General features: G+C 39.6%; 1 protein-coding gene across 7 annotated transcripts in view; it reads left to right on the top strand.

Moving 5' to 3' along the window:
• Positions 1-20,210, top strand: part of LOC133968827 (choline transporter-like protein 5-A) — a 50,492-nt gene that overhangs the window by 1,462 nt on the left and 28,820 nt on the right. For all 7 annotated transcript variants that reach the window (XM_062405042.1, XM_062405046.1, XM_062405041.1 and 4 more), the window contains exons 2-3: positions 11,355-11,403; positions 18,269-18,342. In XM_062405042.1, coding sequence (XP_062261026.1) covers positions 11,355-11,403; positions 18,269-18,342 — 123 coding nt within the window. The remainder of the gene's footprint in view (positions 1-11,354; positions 11,404-18,268; positions 18,343-20,210) is intronic.

Here is a 20,210-nt window from a genome sequence, read left to right as displayed (position 1 = left end):
TGGATAAATTGCTAATTTGTGGCCACGCAATAACAAGATAATCTAATAAGTTATATATAAAGCTTTCTTAACAACAGCATCACAATTTGCAGTGTAGCAGAAGGTAATTTGAATTTGCACCAACTTCCGTCAGGAATTCTCAGAGGAGGCGATGTTTATGTGATGACGATGCCCTGAGAAAGTTGATAAGTTTCATCACAGTATTCATAACCTCTGCATACTCTTCTGAAGAGAAGAGCACAGAACAGACTGGTTGATAATGCAGTGATATGAGGAGAGGTCTGGATTGTCCTCTCTCATTCGAGTTACTGCTCCCTTTTCTTTACCCATCATTGAGGGAGCTCTATCGGTGGTGATGGACAGATCTTTCATACTGATCCCTCTCTCTGTTAACATTTTATTTTATAGCGAAGTATATGTCTTCCCCTCTGGAAGAAAAATATTCCCTCTCTGCGTGGTAAAATCTGACATATACCAAAAGTTGAGCATTGGCACTAATATCAGTTTTCTCATTAACTGCTAAGGCTATGCAAGGTGCACTCTTAATAGCAGCAGTGAGATGTGACTGAACATCCTCTCCCAATATTTCTGTCGTGTGGAGAGGGAATGAGAGAGGACCCGCGTAGATCGCTCATACTGGGCTTTGAGCTTATTTTTTTTTCTGCGTCCTTACCACGTACTGCTGCGGGTACGAGTCTTCAAAGTGTCTGTGTTTGCTCTCATAATGTCATTTAAAAGTTAATTTGTGTCAATGCACATGTTATTGTGCCATTCAATTCAGGAAACATCTACAATATTTGCTGCTCTAAACAGGTTAACTCAGTAGTTTAATGATGTTAGAGCAGCAAGGATGATGCAAAATTCAACAAGCTGTGATCTAAAAAATAGTGTGATCTGATTAATATAAAAAATTGGCATACTTTAAGAGTCCTGTCATGAGACAATTGATACATTCACACATGCAGAGTTTATCAGAATCAGAATCAGAATCAGAATTCTTTTTATTGCCTTGTATATTTTCACATACAGGAAATTGCCTTGGTGTGGTTGGTGCACTTTACAAACAACAATATAAAAACAACAATATAGAGCAATATAAACATCAATATAAAAAACAACAATATCGAAAAAATAATATATACAGTAAATGTGTTGTGTGCGGTTATCAAGGTAAGATAATTTTATTGCCAATGGAAACACAACTTTGAATATATGAGTATATATCATAGTGTCTCTGTATTCGTATTCATATACAAGACAAGAAGCGGAACAGCACTGATATTTAATGAATTCATATTCTGTGTTAGTACATTTTACCTTTGTTTTTAATAAAGATAAGGGCTCCCATGGGAGTTTTTTCTGAGTTACTTTGGGGTTCTTTGAGAAAAGAGCCTCACATTATAGAATGCCGTTTGATCGAAAATTAAGTAAATAAATAGGTAGATAAAGAAATAAATATGGCTATGAAATAAACCTGATATGAAAATATAAGGCAATAAATATATAAATATAGCATAATACAAATATATAACTGAATCAATTTACCTAAATAAATAAATAAATTCAATTACTTAATTCTAGATGTTTAATTCAAAAGACGACATTTATTAGCCTGGATGCCAGATGAACTTAGCCCCGCCCACAACATTTTAGGTCGGGAAGTTCGGTCTGGAGTTGCTCCGTTGAGGAGAAATTATGCCCGACCGGGCCAATCAGATTGTCAGGGCGGGCTTTATACGATGATGGACAGATGATCAACGGTAACGTAATCAACCACGTCATCAAAGTGCCCTTGGGTTGAATTCGTTTTCAACAAACATGCCTGGCGCTGGAGAGCTAAGATGTGTAGATGCTGCCATTGAGTCTGTTTTAGAAGACATCGACAGCGCATTCATTTTGAAAGAGGAACAGTGAACGTGGAGGCGACGCCAAAGCGCCGCGCTAATCCCTATCGCGCCAGCGCTTGGGTGTTCACACCGGACCCTGAAGCGACGCTGAACCGCCGGGCAGCGCTAATAATATCACCCGTTGATCCAGTAGATTAAAAGCATATACTTACTTGTTGCTCCAACATTAAGCAACAGCGTCCCAACATTTGTCCTCCTTGGTGTTGTCTTTATACAACATGTTCGAGGATCATACAACTCACTGTATTTCTCCACTTCAATTATTGATTTAATGTCATCCATGTTGAAGAACTTCGCTGTTTGCTCCGTTAAATGTCGGGTGTCGGGGGTATATTACGTATTCTCCACTTAAGCCTATGTGGAGAATACATAGCCCCCTCTCTCTCTCTTTTTATCTGTATCACTGATTGTGTGGCTGTAGTGGATGGGCAGAGGGGTACATTTAATAATGTCCTTGGTCAAATTAAAACTCCAGGACAACAGAAGGGGACTTCAAAGTATGGGATGCATATTTGATCATTTATATCATATAAAATATGTCATCAATATAGTTTAAGATCATTTTTCAGTGCGTTTCCTGTTGCGATACACTCGCGTCAAGCGCAAAAAATAGACTCGACGCCGAAACGATCGCTGCACGGCTTTGTGCCGGTCACACCGGAGGCTGAAGCACCGCGCTGCGCCAAGGTTGCCTCGCGGTGCTTCAGCCTCCGGTGTGACAGGCACAAAGTTTTAACATGGGAGTGGATGGGAGCCAGCTGTTATTTAAGGCTCTGGCATCGCTTCAGCGTCCGGTGTGAACCCGGCGTTAGTAAATAACTCACAATGCGTAGCTTAGCATAAGTTACATATTACATTGCTCTGATTGGTTGTAGGTCTATCCAATTGAGCGAAGAGGAATTTTATTTCCTGGTCAGTTCAAACACGCCCCATAATCACAGCCCAATGGAGCGGTCTCAGACTCACATTCTGACTAGAATTGTGAGTCTGACAACGTCAGGCTAGACATTTACTTATTTACGGTACTTTTATATCATAATGCCACGTTTATTATTTCATGGGACTTTTATTTAATAATGCCACATTTATTTATTTCATGGGACTGTTTAGTTCTATTCTCATATGTATAGACTCACACGCTCAGAGAGACTCATGCAGTGATGCCAGAGCTCATTACCTTGAAGCAGCCGGTGAGTGACTTTGTAGAATGGCGGAAACATTGAAAACACACACTTTCTCTGGTCACAGCTTTTCATTGAGCAGAGCAGAAGGTGCAGTTGGTTTGTACCGAGCTGAAGTTTCTGTGTCCTATTCCACTCTGCTCTTACTGGAAGTAATAAACACTCATCACTAGTTATCAGGACCTGATCAGTACATGAAGTAACTTACACGAGACGTGACCTTCACAGTCAGGACTCAGTGTTAAAATGAGAGGAGCGAAACGGAGACACCATCGACTCATAACCAAACACATGACTTTGTCAAATAAATCATCCCAATAAAAATTGAACGGGAAATAGTTAATTTTCATCTGCATGAAATAAACTTTGAACTTTTTCTTTTTAAGTGTGAAATGGCACAACACGCCACCCAGGTTTTGACTAATCTATTTGGAGAAAGGACATTTCAGATTTTTGAGATATTACGCATTTTTGTGAAGTTGCTCCATTTCTATAGCAATATTGTTGTTGTATAGTTTTATGCACTACTGCTGCCTGTTGGAGTGAAGCTCATACAGTGCCTTGCATAAGTATTCAACCCCCTTGTACTTTTCTACATTTTGTCATGGTATAACCACAGATTAACATTTATTTCATCGAGATTTTATGTAATGGACCAAAACAAAATAGTCCATCATTTGGAAGTGGGGGAAAATATTAAATGGATTTCAAAATTATTTACAAATAAAAATCTGAAAAGTGTTGAGTGCATATGTATTCACCCCTTTTACTGTGAAACCCCTAAAAACAATCTGGTGCGACCAATTGCATTCACAAGTCACATTTGCAAGTCACATACTTAGTAAATAGGGTCCACATGTCTGCAATTTAATCTCAGTATAAATACACCTGTTCTGTGACGGACTCAGAGTTTGTTATAAATCATTTCTGAACAAACAGCATCATGAAGACCAAGGAGCTCACCAAACAGGTCAGGGATAAAGTTGTGGAGAAGTATGAAGCAGGGTTAGGTTATAAAAAAATATCCAGAGCTTTGAACATCTCTCTGAGCACCATAAAATCCATCATCAGAAAATGGAAAGAATATGGCACAACCGCAAACCTACCAAGAGGAGGCCGTCCACCCAAACTGAAGAGTCGGACAAGGAGAAAATTAATCAGAGGAGCAACCAAGAGGCTCATTGTTACTCTGGAGGAGCAGCAGAGATCCACAGCTGAGGTGGGAGAATCTGTCTACAGGACAACTATTAGTAGTCTACTCCACAAATCTGGCCTTTATGGAAGAGTGGCAAGAAGAAAGCCGTTGTTGAAAGGGAACCATAATGAATCCCATTTGGAGTTTGCCACGTGGGAGTCACAGCCAGCTTGTGGAAGAAGGTGCTCTGGTCAGATGAGACCAAAATTGAACTTTAGCCTCAATGCAAAACGCTATGTGTGGCGGAATCCCAACACTGCCCATCGCCCTGAGCACACCATCCCAACAGTGAAACATGGTGGTGGTAGCATCATGCTGTGGGGATGCTTCTCTTCAACAGCTACAGGCAAACTGGTCAGAACTGAGGGTAAGATTGATGGAGCTAAATACCCCCAGTCTCTCTCCTACTCTCCAAATGATTGGCACCCAGATCTTTTGACTACATGCACACATGCCTCACTCATCCAAACTTTCAATGCACTGCTGATGTACCCATTCTCCAACTATTTTGAACAAATAAAATGCTTGAATCATTTACAATTTTGTGAACACCCTGTCTATCTTTAAGCCACTTGTGACAATAGAAAACAAGGGTTAACAATGCTGTTGCCTTACATTGGAGTCAGCTAGCTGTGAGTAAAGCTATGACGTTTGTCGTCTGTTTCTTCAATACCAGACTGTTAATGCTACCCACGGCTATATAGCAAAACTCACAAGGAGCTCCTTGAAATGGTCCTTTGGCCACCTGACTACTTTAAGAAAAATTTGAAATTGATAATGTGTAACATGTAGCTCTCTGGACACTCTGTTTATGTGACATGAACTGTGACATGATCTGTGAGTGGGAGAGCACCACGGTTGTGAGTGGGACGACCGTGGTGCTACCACGGACGTCCCACTCACTGTGATTGACATAATGCAAAAGCAGAGGCCATCAGTCGGTGGTGTCTCACTTTGAGAATAGATCTGAAGGTAGCTGAAGTGACACATAAAATGTTCTAGTGCAGTGCTCTTGGAGGCAGGCATGGAGGGAAAGATGTAGTTTCAGATTTCTTCCTCTATGCTTAATAACTGTGTGATGAAGAAGGTGATAGACAGGGAAGGGGATCCTCAGAAAGGACGGAAATATACAGTATAGTTCTAAAAGAGATAACTCCATACAGTGCATCTATTACTATTACAGCAACTATTCGCAAGCTTGGCTCCGTTTGTGCTTTTTGATTATACCTGAGATTAGTCATAGAATTATATTAGTCTCATTCAATCCTTAACATTTGATTAACTGTGTCATCTTATTGAGTGTATCTAGATACTGCTTGATTTTAGGTTGTATGGAGTGGATATTCAGAGTTGTGAGATGTTACGCCCCTGGTCTAGGGGAAAACAGAGACATAACATGTTTAGGGGTAGCTTTTTATTTTTACTTCAGAGGGAGAGCAGGCCAACACAACAAACAAAAACAATCTATCTCCCTACCTTCCTGCTTCAAACCAAAAATGTTAACAAAAACACAAAAGCTTACCTAACTCCTAAACCAGGAAACAAAGGAGAAAAAAGGGTAAAAGAAAATGGCTTCTCCCTCCTACAGGGCTACCAAACACAGTTTTCTACTTTCATACATTTACAACAAACTCAGACGGTTGATTGTTCTATATTACGCAACAAAACAATACTTCAGCCAGACACTGGTCCCAGTTGGATGTGGGGAATTGGTGGAGAGGAAAACTGCAGTCAGTCAGTGCTTCAAGTAGGCTCCTCTCTTCACTCGGGCCAATCCTGGAGCAGCCATCAGGCGGCTCACGCCAATCAGCAGTTCCAACCTGCTATCAATCAGGCACACACACTCAAAGAAGACTGCTCACACTCTAGGAGGAGGAACAGAACACACCCAGGGTCATAACAGAGAGCAGAGAGTACTGGATTTGTCCTTCATTACAGCAGGTCCACTTACAAGATCACTTTAATTCAGACAAGAGACAAAGATACATACATACAATGACACTATGCACACCAGGTCAGGACCCACAGATAATAAGTTATGGTAACAACATTATATACCTTGTTATAGCAAGTTCTCCACTACAACATTATAGAAGAAAACCCACATGAGGTAAAAACACTTAATGTGACTGGCCAAAGTACATTGTCAATGCAGCGCCACAGCAGCCAGTGAAATGCTGTGGAACATTTTATGTCTTCATCCCAACCAATAGTCACGCTTGAGGTTGCCAACTGGTGTGATGTATTCTTGGTGATGGCCATTGTATATGTTTAGATGTAAAGCATTTGGATGTTTTTCAGACTTTATATTACTAATATTACTACTACTAATAATAATAATAATAATAATTATGATATTCATTTCTTATACCTTTCAAAACACAGTTACAAATTGCTGTGGATGATTGCCTCGGTTATTTCATGTTTTAATCCTGTTTCAAAAAGGATCGGGGAATCAAATAATAGCAAATCAAAGCATTGAAATATAGTATTTAAACAGCATTCAACATTGACAAAAGCAGTATCAATAATAAAACGGAAAAGATACGTTGGTAATCTAATGGTGTACTTAGATTAATAAAAGGCTTTTTTAAAGCTACGTTTTAGGAAGATGTCAGAGAATCTGCTGTATCAGATCCTCAGGCATGGAATTAAAAAACTGAGGACCCTTGACTCTAGAGACCTGCTCACCTCAGTCTGGAGTTTGGACTAAGGAAGAGCCAGCGGAGCCCTGTTAAATGATCTGAGGCTCTGCTCTTGCTCACATTGGAGCAGTATTTTAGCAGTGAAGCTGGGGGCTGAAATATGAAATGCTTCATATGTGATGAGTAAAATCTCTAAATCCATTTTAAAACTGACTGGTGAACAGTGAACAAACAATAAGACAGAGCTGAAATGAGATTATCTTCTATTAACTGTTGAAAGCAAAGTAGCTGGGTTCTAAACTAGCTAAGAAAGTGACATACTTGTAGGGCTCCAACCTGAATACAGTGAGTTACAGGAAGAGAGTAGAGAATCAATAAAAGTATGGGTCAACCTCTCCACGATCAATCATAGGAAGAAAGACCTAGCACATGCTCCTCAACAGATAAAACATGACTGAACATAAAAACTATTACTACTAGTACTATCTAATATCACCCTCAGGTTTCTGGCTCCTGGTTTCATATTTGCAGAGAGAGCTTCCAGATGCTTCTGTATAATAGAGATAGGCTTATGTGGGCTGAAGAAGAATCAAGAAGAAGAAAATTATTACATTTACATTTCAGCATCCATCATTTTAGAACTTAGATAGATAGATAGATAGATAGATAGATGGATACTTTATTAATCCCGTGGGAAATTCAGATCATCCAGTAGCTTGTACACTTAACACATGATATACATACATAAATCACATAAGGAGAACAAATTTACAGATACAGGAATGGAATGCAATGATGTGATTGTGTCAGTGTCCAGTAGGAAAGTGTTCTTGCGCTGCTGGAGTGGATAGTACAATAAAATATAAAATGTCTCTATATATAAAAACAGCAGAAAAAAAATATATATATAAATATCTAAATGTATAAGAATATGTAGTGGTAAAGTCTGTGCATTGGGCTAGTATACCAGGTGAGGGGATTGGATAGTACAATAAAATATAAAATGTATATATACAAAAACAGCAGGAAAAATATATATATATGTAAATATGTAAATATATAAGAATATGTAGTGGATGTAATGGATTTCTCCATAATATTGAAAGGTTGCACCTGTAATATGGTACTTTGAGGTAATGTGTGATTTAGCTCTAACCAAATTACATATAATGTAATTGAATTGAAACGTGCAATTAAGTATAAAACATGTTCTTGGCTCTGCCTTTTGAATCTAGTGGACTAACTCAACACATTATTTTGCTTTTGGAAGCTACATCCTACAATGTCTCATATAATGGAGAGGCGGTGGACTAGTGGCAGAAACTTGGACAATGGGCAGAAAAGGTCTCTGGTTCGTCTCTGGTTCGACTCCACGGAGAAACAACAAAAAGACGAACCTCGATTGATCTTTCCAAAAATCCAAGAGGATTCTCGTTACCCTGTCTAGTGCCCCTGAGCAAGGCACCTTACTCCCCCAACATCTGCTCCCCGGACGCCGTACATGGTCGCTCACTGCTCTGTGTGTCCTGCACCAGATGGGTCAAAAGCAGAGGTTACATTTCCCTACCTGCATGAGTGTGCCTGTGCATGCCTGTGCATGTGTTTGGGACAAATAAATGCATCTTAATCCTACTACCTTTACCTCTAAATTTGAACACCATTCAGTATCAGTTTGATCAATTATTTTCCCACTTTCGTTAAGTCCTTTTGACTGCTTTAAAAATGCTTTAAAGATGATGGTTAAAAAGAGGTGGATCAGATTCCATTAATTGATTTTACGCCAATGGCTTGTGTTTGTGCTGTGTTAATGTAACATCTAAAAAAATCTGACAGTTTCTCTCTCAAAAGATGGAGAAAACTAGTCCAAGCCTTTGTTACATCCAGACTTGATTATTGTAACTCTTTATTATCAGGCTCCAGCAGTATTGTAAGACGTTAAAAACTCTGCTTCTTGTCCAAAATACTGCACCACGTGTCCTGACAAGAACCAGACCAGTATTAGCTTCACTATACTGGTTAAGTCTAGAATATAATTTTAAATTCTCCTCCTCACCTTCAAGGCCCTTAATAATATGCCACCATTATACCTTAAAGAGCTGATATCACCATATCTGCCCACTAGATCACTGCGCCCCCAGAATTCAGGCCTACTTCTTGTCCCTAAATCTCTAAACGTAGAGTTAGTGGAGGAAATAACAGCAATATTTTGGGGAAATTGTTCAAATGGTGATACAAATGTGAAATTTGGTACAAATCATCTTTGAAGGTCACTCTTCGATTTAGGAATCGGGGCCACTCGAAAATCATAAATGGCCGCCATTTATTTCAAGATGGCCACCATGGTTAGACTGATTTTGCATTTCAGCATAATCTTTGCCTATACTTTGTAAATGTCAATAATATCGGACTCCCATAGTATGTTTTTTACATTTTCAAACAGGAATTACCAGTTATAACCATCTGAAACCTTTCTAAAACATGTCATCGACCTAACTGTATTATAGGTCACAGGGAAAACTACGTGAAGTTTAGGGTTAATTAGAGGGATAGAGGTATTTGGGGGATATACAGTAAAAGGAGAACAGTAAAAATAGCAGCTAGAGTTGTGTGATTGGCTGTCTGGTACTATATAAGGAGTAGCACTACCCTTTGTTCTCATTCCATATACAAACCAACCTTTAAGCTATGTGTAGAGGACAGTGAAAATAGTAGCTAGATTTATTGCTATACTTGCTTTTTTGCACTGTAGCATGTGACATTTCAAACCCAAACCTCAATAGTCGCTAGATTTGTTTGCTAGTGGCTTTTTCTGACATCGAAAAAGACTAGAAAGAACGAACATTTTGATTGGCTGTCTGGTACTATATAAGGAGTAGCACTACCCTTTGTTCTCATTCCATATACAAACCAACCTTTAGGCTATGTGTAAAAAACATAGCAATAGGTCTGGAGAAGCTGTGGATTGCTTTTGGTCAGGGAGCCCATTCACGATGGATTCCAATCCATGACATTGTTTCAACAATTGGGCCAGAAAGATCCAGTGGCCTACCATTTTTTCATTCATCTGGTGGGTGTGACTGCATTCCGTGGAAAGGTTAAGAAATCTGTATGGCAAACATGGAATGCGTGTGATGAAGTGTCAGGGACATTTATCAAGCTTAGTCACTGGCCGTTGATGATGATGACCTCCAAATGCTGGAGAGATTTGTGGTCATAATGTATGACCAATCAAGTGAAGCCACATCTGGGAATGATGCACGACTGCATCTGTTCGCCCGCAAGCAAAGGCCATATGATGCCATACCACCAACAAGTGCAGCCCTCAAGGAACAAGCAGGAGCTGTCCGGGGCCAAGCAACTGTCACTCAACCAGTTTTACCAAGTCCTGCAGAATGGGGATGGAAACTGCAAGTACAAAGGTGGTTGGTGAACTGGACAATACTTCCACCAATTGCTGCAAGTTGCCAGGAATTGGCTAAATGCTCATGCAAAAACAGCTGTACTAATGGCAGGTGCAAATGTTTTCGTCTGACTCTGTCTTGTACAGCCTTGTGCAGCTGTGAATGTCACTGAGACGTTTGAGGTCCAATGAAGTTATTTTGACTTGACACTGAAACCATTGCATTTTCAGACTTATTTTAGCCAAGTAATCGCTTGTAAAAATCGATAAAAAAACAACATAAATGAAATAAAAGAAAAAATAACAAAAAGACAACATAAAAATTTCAAAATAACAAAACAATATTTATCTATCTATCACAATTAGTGAAATATTTCCCCAAATATGCAAGAAATATAGTTATGACTTGATGATTTGGCGGCCATCTTGAAAAATGACCGCCATATTCGATTTTTGGATGGCCCCCATTCTAAAGTTTACCCAGAAGAATGTTTAAGCCAAATTTCATGCTTGTATCACAAAATGAACGATTGTTCCCCTTATTTCCTCTACTAAGTAGGAGCCAGAGATTTCAGCTATCAAGCTCCTCTACTGTGGAATCATCTCCCACTTTCCTCTCCTCCCTCCTTATCACTTCAAAGAAATGAATATGTAATCAATCTTCGATGGTAAAAGTATGCATATGTTGAGATGAACGGCAGTGATGGCTGATGGAGCAAACATAGTTTATGATGTTTTTTACGATCACTGGTTCTACCTCTTATGGTTTTGACAATCAGCAGGTGACATTGCCTCTTACCTATTCATCTACAGTGAAGCAGAAGTGAACAAGTTCCACTAAAGGTGGGGATTTGCTTGGGAAACAGAGCAGACAGCATTTTTACTTTCCAAAATCTGCTGCCTGACTTGGACCAGTCAGCTTTGACAAACCATCTGCTAAACACCTCAGGATATTTCAGCTATTTTCCTCCCCTCTCTTCAGTTGCCTAAATCTATTAACAATTTTACTTATGTAATGTCTTCTAGGAGAACCACACAGGTTTGATCCTTCCTTCAGAGGTCCAGTCTGCAGAAGGTAACTACATAACCCCTTCTCTTTTCATAAAGCAGCAGAGATAATATAGTCTATGGATTCTGTTCTAAATAACTTGATATTTGCCCAGCTCATTAATAAAATATTATCTTCACTAGTATAGCCAGAATATTTTTACAAAGCTCCAGTGTTACCGTCTACTTAATGGGAATACAACAAAATATCTTCTCCCTGGTCATCATCTCAGTCAGGAAACAAAATTGTGCAATACAGCTGACATCTGGTCTGCAGTGATTCACACAACCTATCGTCTGCTGAGTCTCAGCTAACTTTCACCCATCAGTGATGCCAATGAAGAATAAACTAATGAAACTATTTAATTTGCTGAATTTGTATTTTCAGCTTTGACATTGTATTCTGTTCAAGTATTATGTTTACTATTTCAAAATGGACACTCAAAACACTCAAAAAGTGGAAGGATCTCTACTGATCTCCACCTAATTTCTAATGATGTCTTCTCATGGTAAATTGATGAAACTATTTCTACAGCTTTTCATTTGATTATAATTATAATTTGAAGTCTTGGGGAAAGATAGTGTTGCTGGTAAAATGTAAATAAACACAATGTATCTGAAGTCACTTTTCTGTATTAAAGAAGAAAATAGGATCTCTCCCTAACCTCAAAAAGTACTTTTTGAGAGTCTAAAGAGAAGCATTAAAGGGTCTAATAATGATGATGAAAGTGTTGAATGCATATGTATTCACCCCCTTTACTGTGGAACCCCTAACAAAGAGCTGTTACGACAAATTGCTTTCACAATTCAGATTTACAAGTCACATAATTAGAAAATAGGGTCCTCCTCTCTGCATTAAATCTCAGTATAAATACACCTTTTCCGTGAAGGCGTCAGAGTTTGTTAGAGATCATTTCTGAACAAACAGCATCATGAAGACCAAGGAGCTTACCAAACAGGTCATGGATAAAGATTTTGAGAAGTATGAAGCAGGGTTAGGTTATAAATAAATATCCCAAGCTTTGCACATCTCACGGAGCACCATGATCATCAGAAAATGGAAAGAATATGGCACAACCGCAAACCTACCAAGACAAGACCTTCCACCAAAACTGACAAGCCTTACAAGGAGCAAATTAATCAGAGGAGCAACCAAGAGGCCAATGGTAACTCTGGAGGAATAGCAAAGATCCTAAGCTGAGGTGGGAGAGTCTGTCCACAGGACAACGCTTATTTGTGTACTCCACAAATCTGGCCTTTATGGAAGAGTGGCAAGAAGAAAGCCGTTGTTGAGTGAACCATACGAAATCCCATTAGGAGTTTGTCACAAGCCATGTGGGAGACACAGCAAACATGTGGAAGAAGGTGCTCTGATCATATGAGACCAAAATTGAACTTTTTGGCCTCAATGCAAAACTCTATGTGTGGAGGAAACCCAACACTGCCTATCACCCTGAACACAAATTCCCAACAGAGAAACATGGTGGTGGTAGCATCACGCTTTGGGGATGCTTCTCTTCAGCAGGTGCAAGGAAACTGGTAAGATTTGAGGGAAAGATGGATGGAGCCAAATACAGGGCAATCCTTGAAAAAATCTGATGCAGACTGCAAAAGACTTGAGACTGAGGCAGATATTCATCTTCCAGCAGGACAATGACCCAAAACAAACTGCCAGAGCAACAATGAAATGGTTTAGATCAAAGCATGTTCATGTCTTAAAATGGCCCATTCAATGCCCTAAATCCAATTGAGAATCTATGGCAAGACTTGAAAATTTCTGTTCACAGACAGTCTCCATCCAATCTGACTAAGCTTCAGCTTTTTTGCCAAGAAGAATGGACAAACATTTCCATAGATGTGCAAAGCTGCTAGAGACATACCCAAAATACTTGCAGCTGTAATTGTAGTGAAAGGGGGTTCTATACCAAGTATTGGGGGGGATACTTAACATCCAACAAATATAAACTTTTTTGTTCTCATTATTGTTTGTGTCACAATAAAAGGTATTTTACACCTTCAAAGTGGTTTGCATGTTGTGTTGATCAAATGGGAAAAAGTCTGTTTAATTCTGGGGTAGTGGCAGAATAATTGGACTATGGGCAGAAAGTTACGGACATCGGACTGGAAGGTCGCTGGTTCGATTCCTCGCGTTGACAATACAATATACCTGCCAGGACAACACCCGGATATGTTTCAAAGTCCAAAGAGCACTCTCCCTACCCCCACTGTCTAAGTGCCCCTAGGCAAGGCACCTTACTCCCCCAACATCTGCTCCCCAGGCGCTGTGCATGGTTGCCCACTGCTCTGTGTGTCCTGTGATGTTCACCAGATGGGACAAAAGCAGAAGACGAATTTCCCTACTCTGCATGCGTGTGATTGTGCATGTGTTTGGGGTCAATAAATGTATCTTATCTATCGTATCTTATTTGGATTCCAGTTTGGAACAGTACAAAATGGGAAAAAGTCCAAGGGTGGTGAATACTTATGAAAGGCACTATACTTAATTTCCAGAAATCTACAATACTTTGACTAGAGCAGGGGTCTCCAACACGTCGATCGCGAGCTACCGGTAGCTCGCGGGCAGGTTTTCAGTAGCTCGCCTGATAGGTTGACCGAAAAAAATTAAAAAAAATAACAATAATAAAAAAAATTTAAAAAAATTATATTCCGACGACAGTAAATGCACCTCATCTCACTTACATTCACATATATGTCACATTGGTGTCCGGTGTAAATGTAGCCAAAGTGACGTTGTGACGTTGATTGACGTTGTACGCTCGCTAAGCTAAAGTGAGGAGTTTGGTGGTATTAGCAGAACTTTACACAAACAACAAAGATGGAAAACCAAGGTGGCCAAGTCAAGAAAAAGCAGAAAACATACAATTTCCATTTGGAGTGGGAATGCGAGTTCTTCTTTACTAGCGTGAAGGACAAGTGTGTGTGCCTCATATGCGGGAGCAGTGTTTCGGTCGGCAAAAGAGGTAACGTGGAGCGCCACAAGTCCACGGTAACTTTGCACGGGATTTTCCAGCAGGCAGCACTCTACAGACTGAGAAAGTGAACCAGCTGAAAGCAAACCTTAAAAAACAGCAATGTTTATTCATCGGACCGACGAAGAAACCCAACGCGGCCACGGAGGCATCATTTAAAGTGGCGCACATTTTGACAAAGCACAAGAAGCCATACACCGATGGCGGGATGGTGAAGGAAGCAATGACAGCGGTGGCCGACACATTATTCAAGGACCATAAAAGTAAGACTGAAATCATGTCCGCTATCGCTGATGTACAGCTTGGCGCAAACACAGTGGCACGGCGAGTGTCTGCGCTCTCTGCCGATGCAGTGGGTCAGTTGGAGCGGGACATGATTAAATGCAAATGGTTTTCAATTCAATGTGACGAGTCGGTGGATGTGGCTGATACCGCTCAGATGGCTGTGTTTGTCCGGATGGTTTTTGAAGACGCTTCCACTAGAGAGGAGTTTTTGACGTTGCTTCCACTAAAAACCACAACCAGAGGAGTCGATATTTACAACGTTGTGAAAAAGTACTTTGTTGAAAATAACGTGCCTATTGAAAAGCTGGTGTCTATTACAACAGACGGCGCACCAGCTATGACAGGACGCCACTCAGGATTTATTGCACTGTGCAAGGCCGACCCGGACTTTCCTAAAATTGTGAACTATCACTGCATCATTCACCAGCAGGCTATATGCGCCAAAGTCATGAGATTTGATCATGTGATGACACCTGTCATTAAGATCATCAACTCCATTCGCGCATAGGCCAAGCAGCACAGAAGCTTCAAACTGCTCCTCCAGGAACTGTCTGCTGAACACAGTGATCTCCTTCTCCACACTGAGGTGAGGTGGCTGAGCCGAGGAAAAATACTGCATCGCTTCTGCTCATTGCTGAACGAAATCAAGGCTTTCATGGAGTCAAGAGAGGAGGACACTACACTTTTGTCTGATGCTGAGTGGCTGCTTGATCTTGCGTTCCTGACAGACATGACAGAGAAACTCAATCAGCTCAACACCCAGTTACAAGGTAAAGACAGAACAATTTCTGACATGATCAGTGCTGTTAAGGCTTTTAAAGCAAAACTGTCTTTCTACCTCCAGCAACTGAAAAACAAAAGACTGCAACACCTCCCAACAGTAGTTAAGATGTTAGATAGCCATGCAGGGGCTGACTTTGTTTTGGATGTCAATAAATATTGTGACCTCATGTCAAATCTAGGCCAGGAGTTTGAGGATAGGTTCAATGATTTTGATAAGCTGGAGCCATGTGTGGCATTCATTGCCAACCCATTCATGGAGGTAGACATCACAGAGATTTCAGTAAAGATGGCTGAACTGTTCACTGTCAATCCTGTGGAGATGGAGATGGAGGTTATAAATCTCCAGAATCATGTTCAGCTTAAGTCTCAGCAACACTCACAACATTTCTGGAGCCTTGTAGACCCAGAAAACTACAAGAACATTCACCAAGCAGCACTTAAAATTTCTGCTTTATTTGGTTCGACATACCTTTGTGAAGCTGCTTTTTCTGACATGAATGTCATCAAATCTAAATTCAGAACAAGACTGACAGATGAACATTTAAATGACTGTATTAGAGTGAACCTGAGTGCATACACTCCAGCATACACCTCTTTGGTGGACTCAATGCAGTGCCAGTCATCTCACTAAGTTTTAAAAAGAGTGAGTGTACTAATGTTTTCTTGGACCTTTGATGTTGAGTTATTGAGTTATTGTTATTGATTTGGGTTATTTTTGATAAGCATTGTGTATTGCAATTTCACACGTGTACAAACAGAAGGACTCCATGCAGTGCCAGTCATCTCACTAAGTTTTAAAAAGAGTGAGTGTACTAATGTTTTCTTGGACATTTGATGTTGAGTTATTGAGTTATTGTTATTGAGTTGAGTTATTTTTGATAAGCATTGTGTATTGCAATTTCACACGTGTACAAACAGAAGGACTCCATGCAGTGCCAGTCATCTCACTAAGTTTTAAAAAGAGTGAGTGTACTAGTGTTTTCTTGGACATTTGATGTTGAGTTATTAAGTTATTGTATTAGAGTTGAGTTATTTTTGATAAGCATTGTGTATTGCAATGTCACACGTGTACAAACAAAAGCTTAAGTCAGTTGATTAATAAATATGTGCGATGTGATGCAAGTAGCTCTTGGCCACTTAATTTTTTTCTAAGTAGCTCTCAGTTGAAAAAAGGTTGGAGACCCCTGGACTAGAGTCTTCAGACTGTGGAGGACAGAGATTTCAGCGTGGTGGCCCCCACCTGCTGGAATGCTCTGCCAACAGAGATTTGCAAGTTCAAATCCCTCTGGTATGGAAGCCCATTTCCGCCATTGTAATGAAAAATATAAAATCTCTATCTCATAATTATGACTTACTATCTCATTATTATGACTTAGTATCTCATTATTATGAGATACGGACTGTGGGCGGGGCGCATCGATGCATCGATGCAGAGACATAACATAATCGATTCATGTTTTCTGCTCCGTTCCTTGTCTTAGCACTCATTAAAGGTCCGATCATCCTGTATGTGTCGGAGTCTGTTTCCTCCACACTTCCCCTCTGACCTGCGCTCATCTTACACTTTAACAATAAACACCAGCACTGATCACAAGTTATTAGGACACTTACAGGACTGACGTTTACTTTGTTTGTTTGAGTTCATGAGGCACGTGTGCACGCAGTCCCCCGCTTCACACAACACGAGACGTTATGCGCCGCGCACAGTCAGGACATCAGGGTTTAAGTGACGGAACGATATTTAAGATTAAGATTAAGATGCATTTATTAGCCCCAAACAGATGCACAGACATGCAAAGGCACACTCATGCAGGTAGGGAAATTTAATCTCTGCTTTTGACCCATCTGGTGCAGGACACACAGAGCAGTGAGCGACCATGTACGGCGCTCGGGGAGCAGATGTTGGGGGAGTTAAAAAAAAAATGACATGTAAAAGGTGCCTTGCTCAGGGGCACTAGACAGGGTAGGGAGACTCTTGGATTTTTTGACAGATCAATCCAGGTTCGTCTTTTTGTTGTCTCTCCGTGGAGTCGAACCAGAGAAGAACTAGGGACCTTCTCTGCCCATAGTCCAGGTTTCTGCCACTAGACCACCATATTTAATTCATAATTATGAGATACTGTCTGCAGGGTCTGTCCGCGGGAGTGTGCGTTTGCGGGAGTGAGCAGAAAACATGAATCGATTGTGTTATGTCTCTACCTCGATGCATAGTCTGTGAGACAGAGCTGAGAACCCTTGGTTGAGCGGCTTCCCTGCTCTGCTGCGCCCCGCATCTAGTATCTCATTATTATGAGATACTAAGTCATGATATTGATATAGTAAGTCATAATTATGAGATACTTAGTCATAATAATGAGATGCTAAGTCATAATTATGAGATAGAGATTTTAATTTTTTTCATCACAGTGGCGGAAATGGGCTTCCTTACTCTGGACATTCCAAAAACATACAAAAAAAGAAAGTGTATGACAGGATTTGATGCAATCTGTCCATGTTAGGCATCCTTGAGTCCCTTGAAAGGCGCTATAAAAATGTAAGTTATTATTATCATAATAATTATTATCAAAGCAAGTCTTTGCTAGTTTCAGACAAACAAATTTTAAAAATGTATGCCTTACAGGCATTTTTCTTGCAAGTGTATTTAAAGATTGTTTCTTGATAGTGTAGCAACAAATGTTTAATGTGTCATGCATTCTCTTCACTATCATCTTGTAATGATTCTCAACTCGAGTCAGCATGCGAACACTCACTTGGCTGAGCAGTTATCAAGGACATATAGAGTCTTTAAAAAAAAATATTTTTTTTTTATAACTTGTTTCTTCTCTATCTCTTTAGAAGCTGCACTGATACATTGTGGTGTTTGATCTTCATTATTGTCATCCTTTCATATCTGTCCCTGGGGATAGTTGGTGAGTGTACACACACACACACAAGGAAAAAAACTCTTTGCTCTGACTGTTCTTGCAGTGTATTATCTTAATACATACGTATGGTCTTTGTTGTTTCTTCTTGATCTCACTCACATACAACATTATACCACAAGTTTGTTTGTATACACTTCAAGAGCAACACTTTGTTAAGCCTTGTTGCCAAGAGAATATGTTGGCACTGACCTCTGTTGGTGGATTTTTTTTTTTAACCCTAACCCTTTTTTTTTGTCAACTGCCATTTCCAAGGTTACAAACCTAATCTTCTCATAAATATTCCATAACTTCACTGGAATTAGGGCGTTTTTTTATGATTAATCTATTGATTATTTATCGATAAATATAATTACATTTTTCGATAAATATAACGATTATTTTGTATTTCTCTTAAATACAAACAAATCTGCCAAAATATGTGATACAAGGCATTATTCCCCAACAAAAAAGTGCCCAGTCTGAACTGCTAATCTGCCTTTTAAAATCCACTATCTCCAAAATAAAATTTGTGAAAGAGCTTTGTCCATTAAAGTAAAAGGAATATACAAATATACATTAAGCTGTCCATTTACAAAATAAATTAAACCCAAAGTAAAATTCAAGTAAATTTCTGGAGGAATATCAACACTGTAAATTAAATTTTAGCAGTCTATCTTGAAGTAGCCTAGTTATTTTATGAAGTCAATAACAAATGAAATAAAGTACAATTTAATAGTTTTCAACAATGTTTATTTTAAATTTTTCACACTGAAGTGAGGTGTACTCTCAGGGCCGGTCTTTCCTACAGGCGACATAGGCGGTTGCCTAGGGCGCCATTCAGAGGGGGGCGCCAAAAACTGCGCAGAGCAAAAAATAAAATAAAATATATATTTTTTTTTTTTTGCTAGGCAGAGTTTTTGGCGCCCCCTTCTCTATGTGGTATGGCCAAAAATATTGTATTTAATTACTCTGACAGTAATTTAAGTAGTTTCATTAGAGAAATCAGTAAATGACAGCAGCACTCAGGAGGAACGTTTGGCACTGGACCAGTTGAACCCCGTACTGTCAGGTGCAGTCTGGAACTGCGGTCAAGTGAGCAGACGTTCGTCTTTTCGTGGTCAAGTGAGCAGACGTTCGTCTTTTCCTGATTTCAAGTGCGCCCGTATTACAGAGTGTACGGTAGTCCATGATACGGAGCGAGCCAATCTTTTATGCTACTGTAAAATCCCTTTATTCCATAATTTCTGACAAAGGCTGACACAGTTGTGCTCAGGACCATCCAGACTGTACACTCATTCAGTATCAAGCATATTTACTGTATCATTTTGGAGAAATTCAGCCTTAAAGTTCATTATTTTGAATTGAAAAAAGCATTATGTGCAAAATGTACCCTTCCGTAAAATCCCTTTATTCCATAATTTCTGACAAAGGCTGATACAGGTGTCCTCAGGACCATCCAGACTGTTCACTTACTCAGTATCAAGCATATGTACTGTATCATTCTGGAGCAATTCAGCCTCAAAGTTTAATATTTTGAAGTGAAAAAGGCATAGTTCCTTTTTTTTTGTTGAAATAAGCATTATGTTCAATATTTACCCTTCTGTAAAATCCCTTTATTCCATAATTTCTGACAAAGGCTGATACAGGTGTCCTCAGGACCATCCTGACTGTTCACTTACTCAGTATCAAGCATATTTACTGTATCATTCTGGAGCAATTCAGCCTCAAAGTTTATTATTTTGAAGTGAAAAAGGCAAAGTTCCTTTTTTTTGTTGAAAAAAGCATTATGTTCAATATTTACCCTTCTGTAAAATCCCTTTATTCCATAATTTCTGACAAAGGCTGATACAGTTGTGCTCAGGACCATCCAAACT

The sequence above is a fragment of the Platichthys flesus genome, chromosome 14, assembly GCF_949316205.1.
Source record: "Platichthys flesus chromosome 14, fPlaFle2.1, whole genome shotgun sequence".
Classification (NCBI taxonomy): Eukaryota; Metazoa; Chordata; class Actinopteri; order Pleuronectiformes; family Pleuronectidae; genus Platichthys; species Platichthys flesus.
Note: the sequence above shows the minus strand (reverse complement) of the source record. Positions and strands in the feature narration are given on the sequence as shown.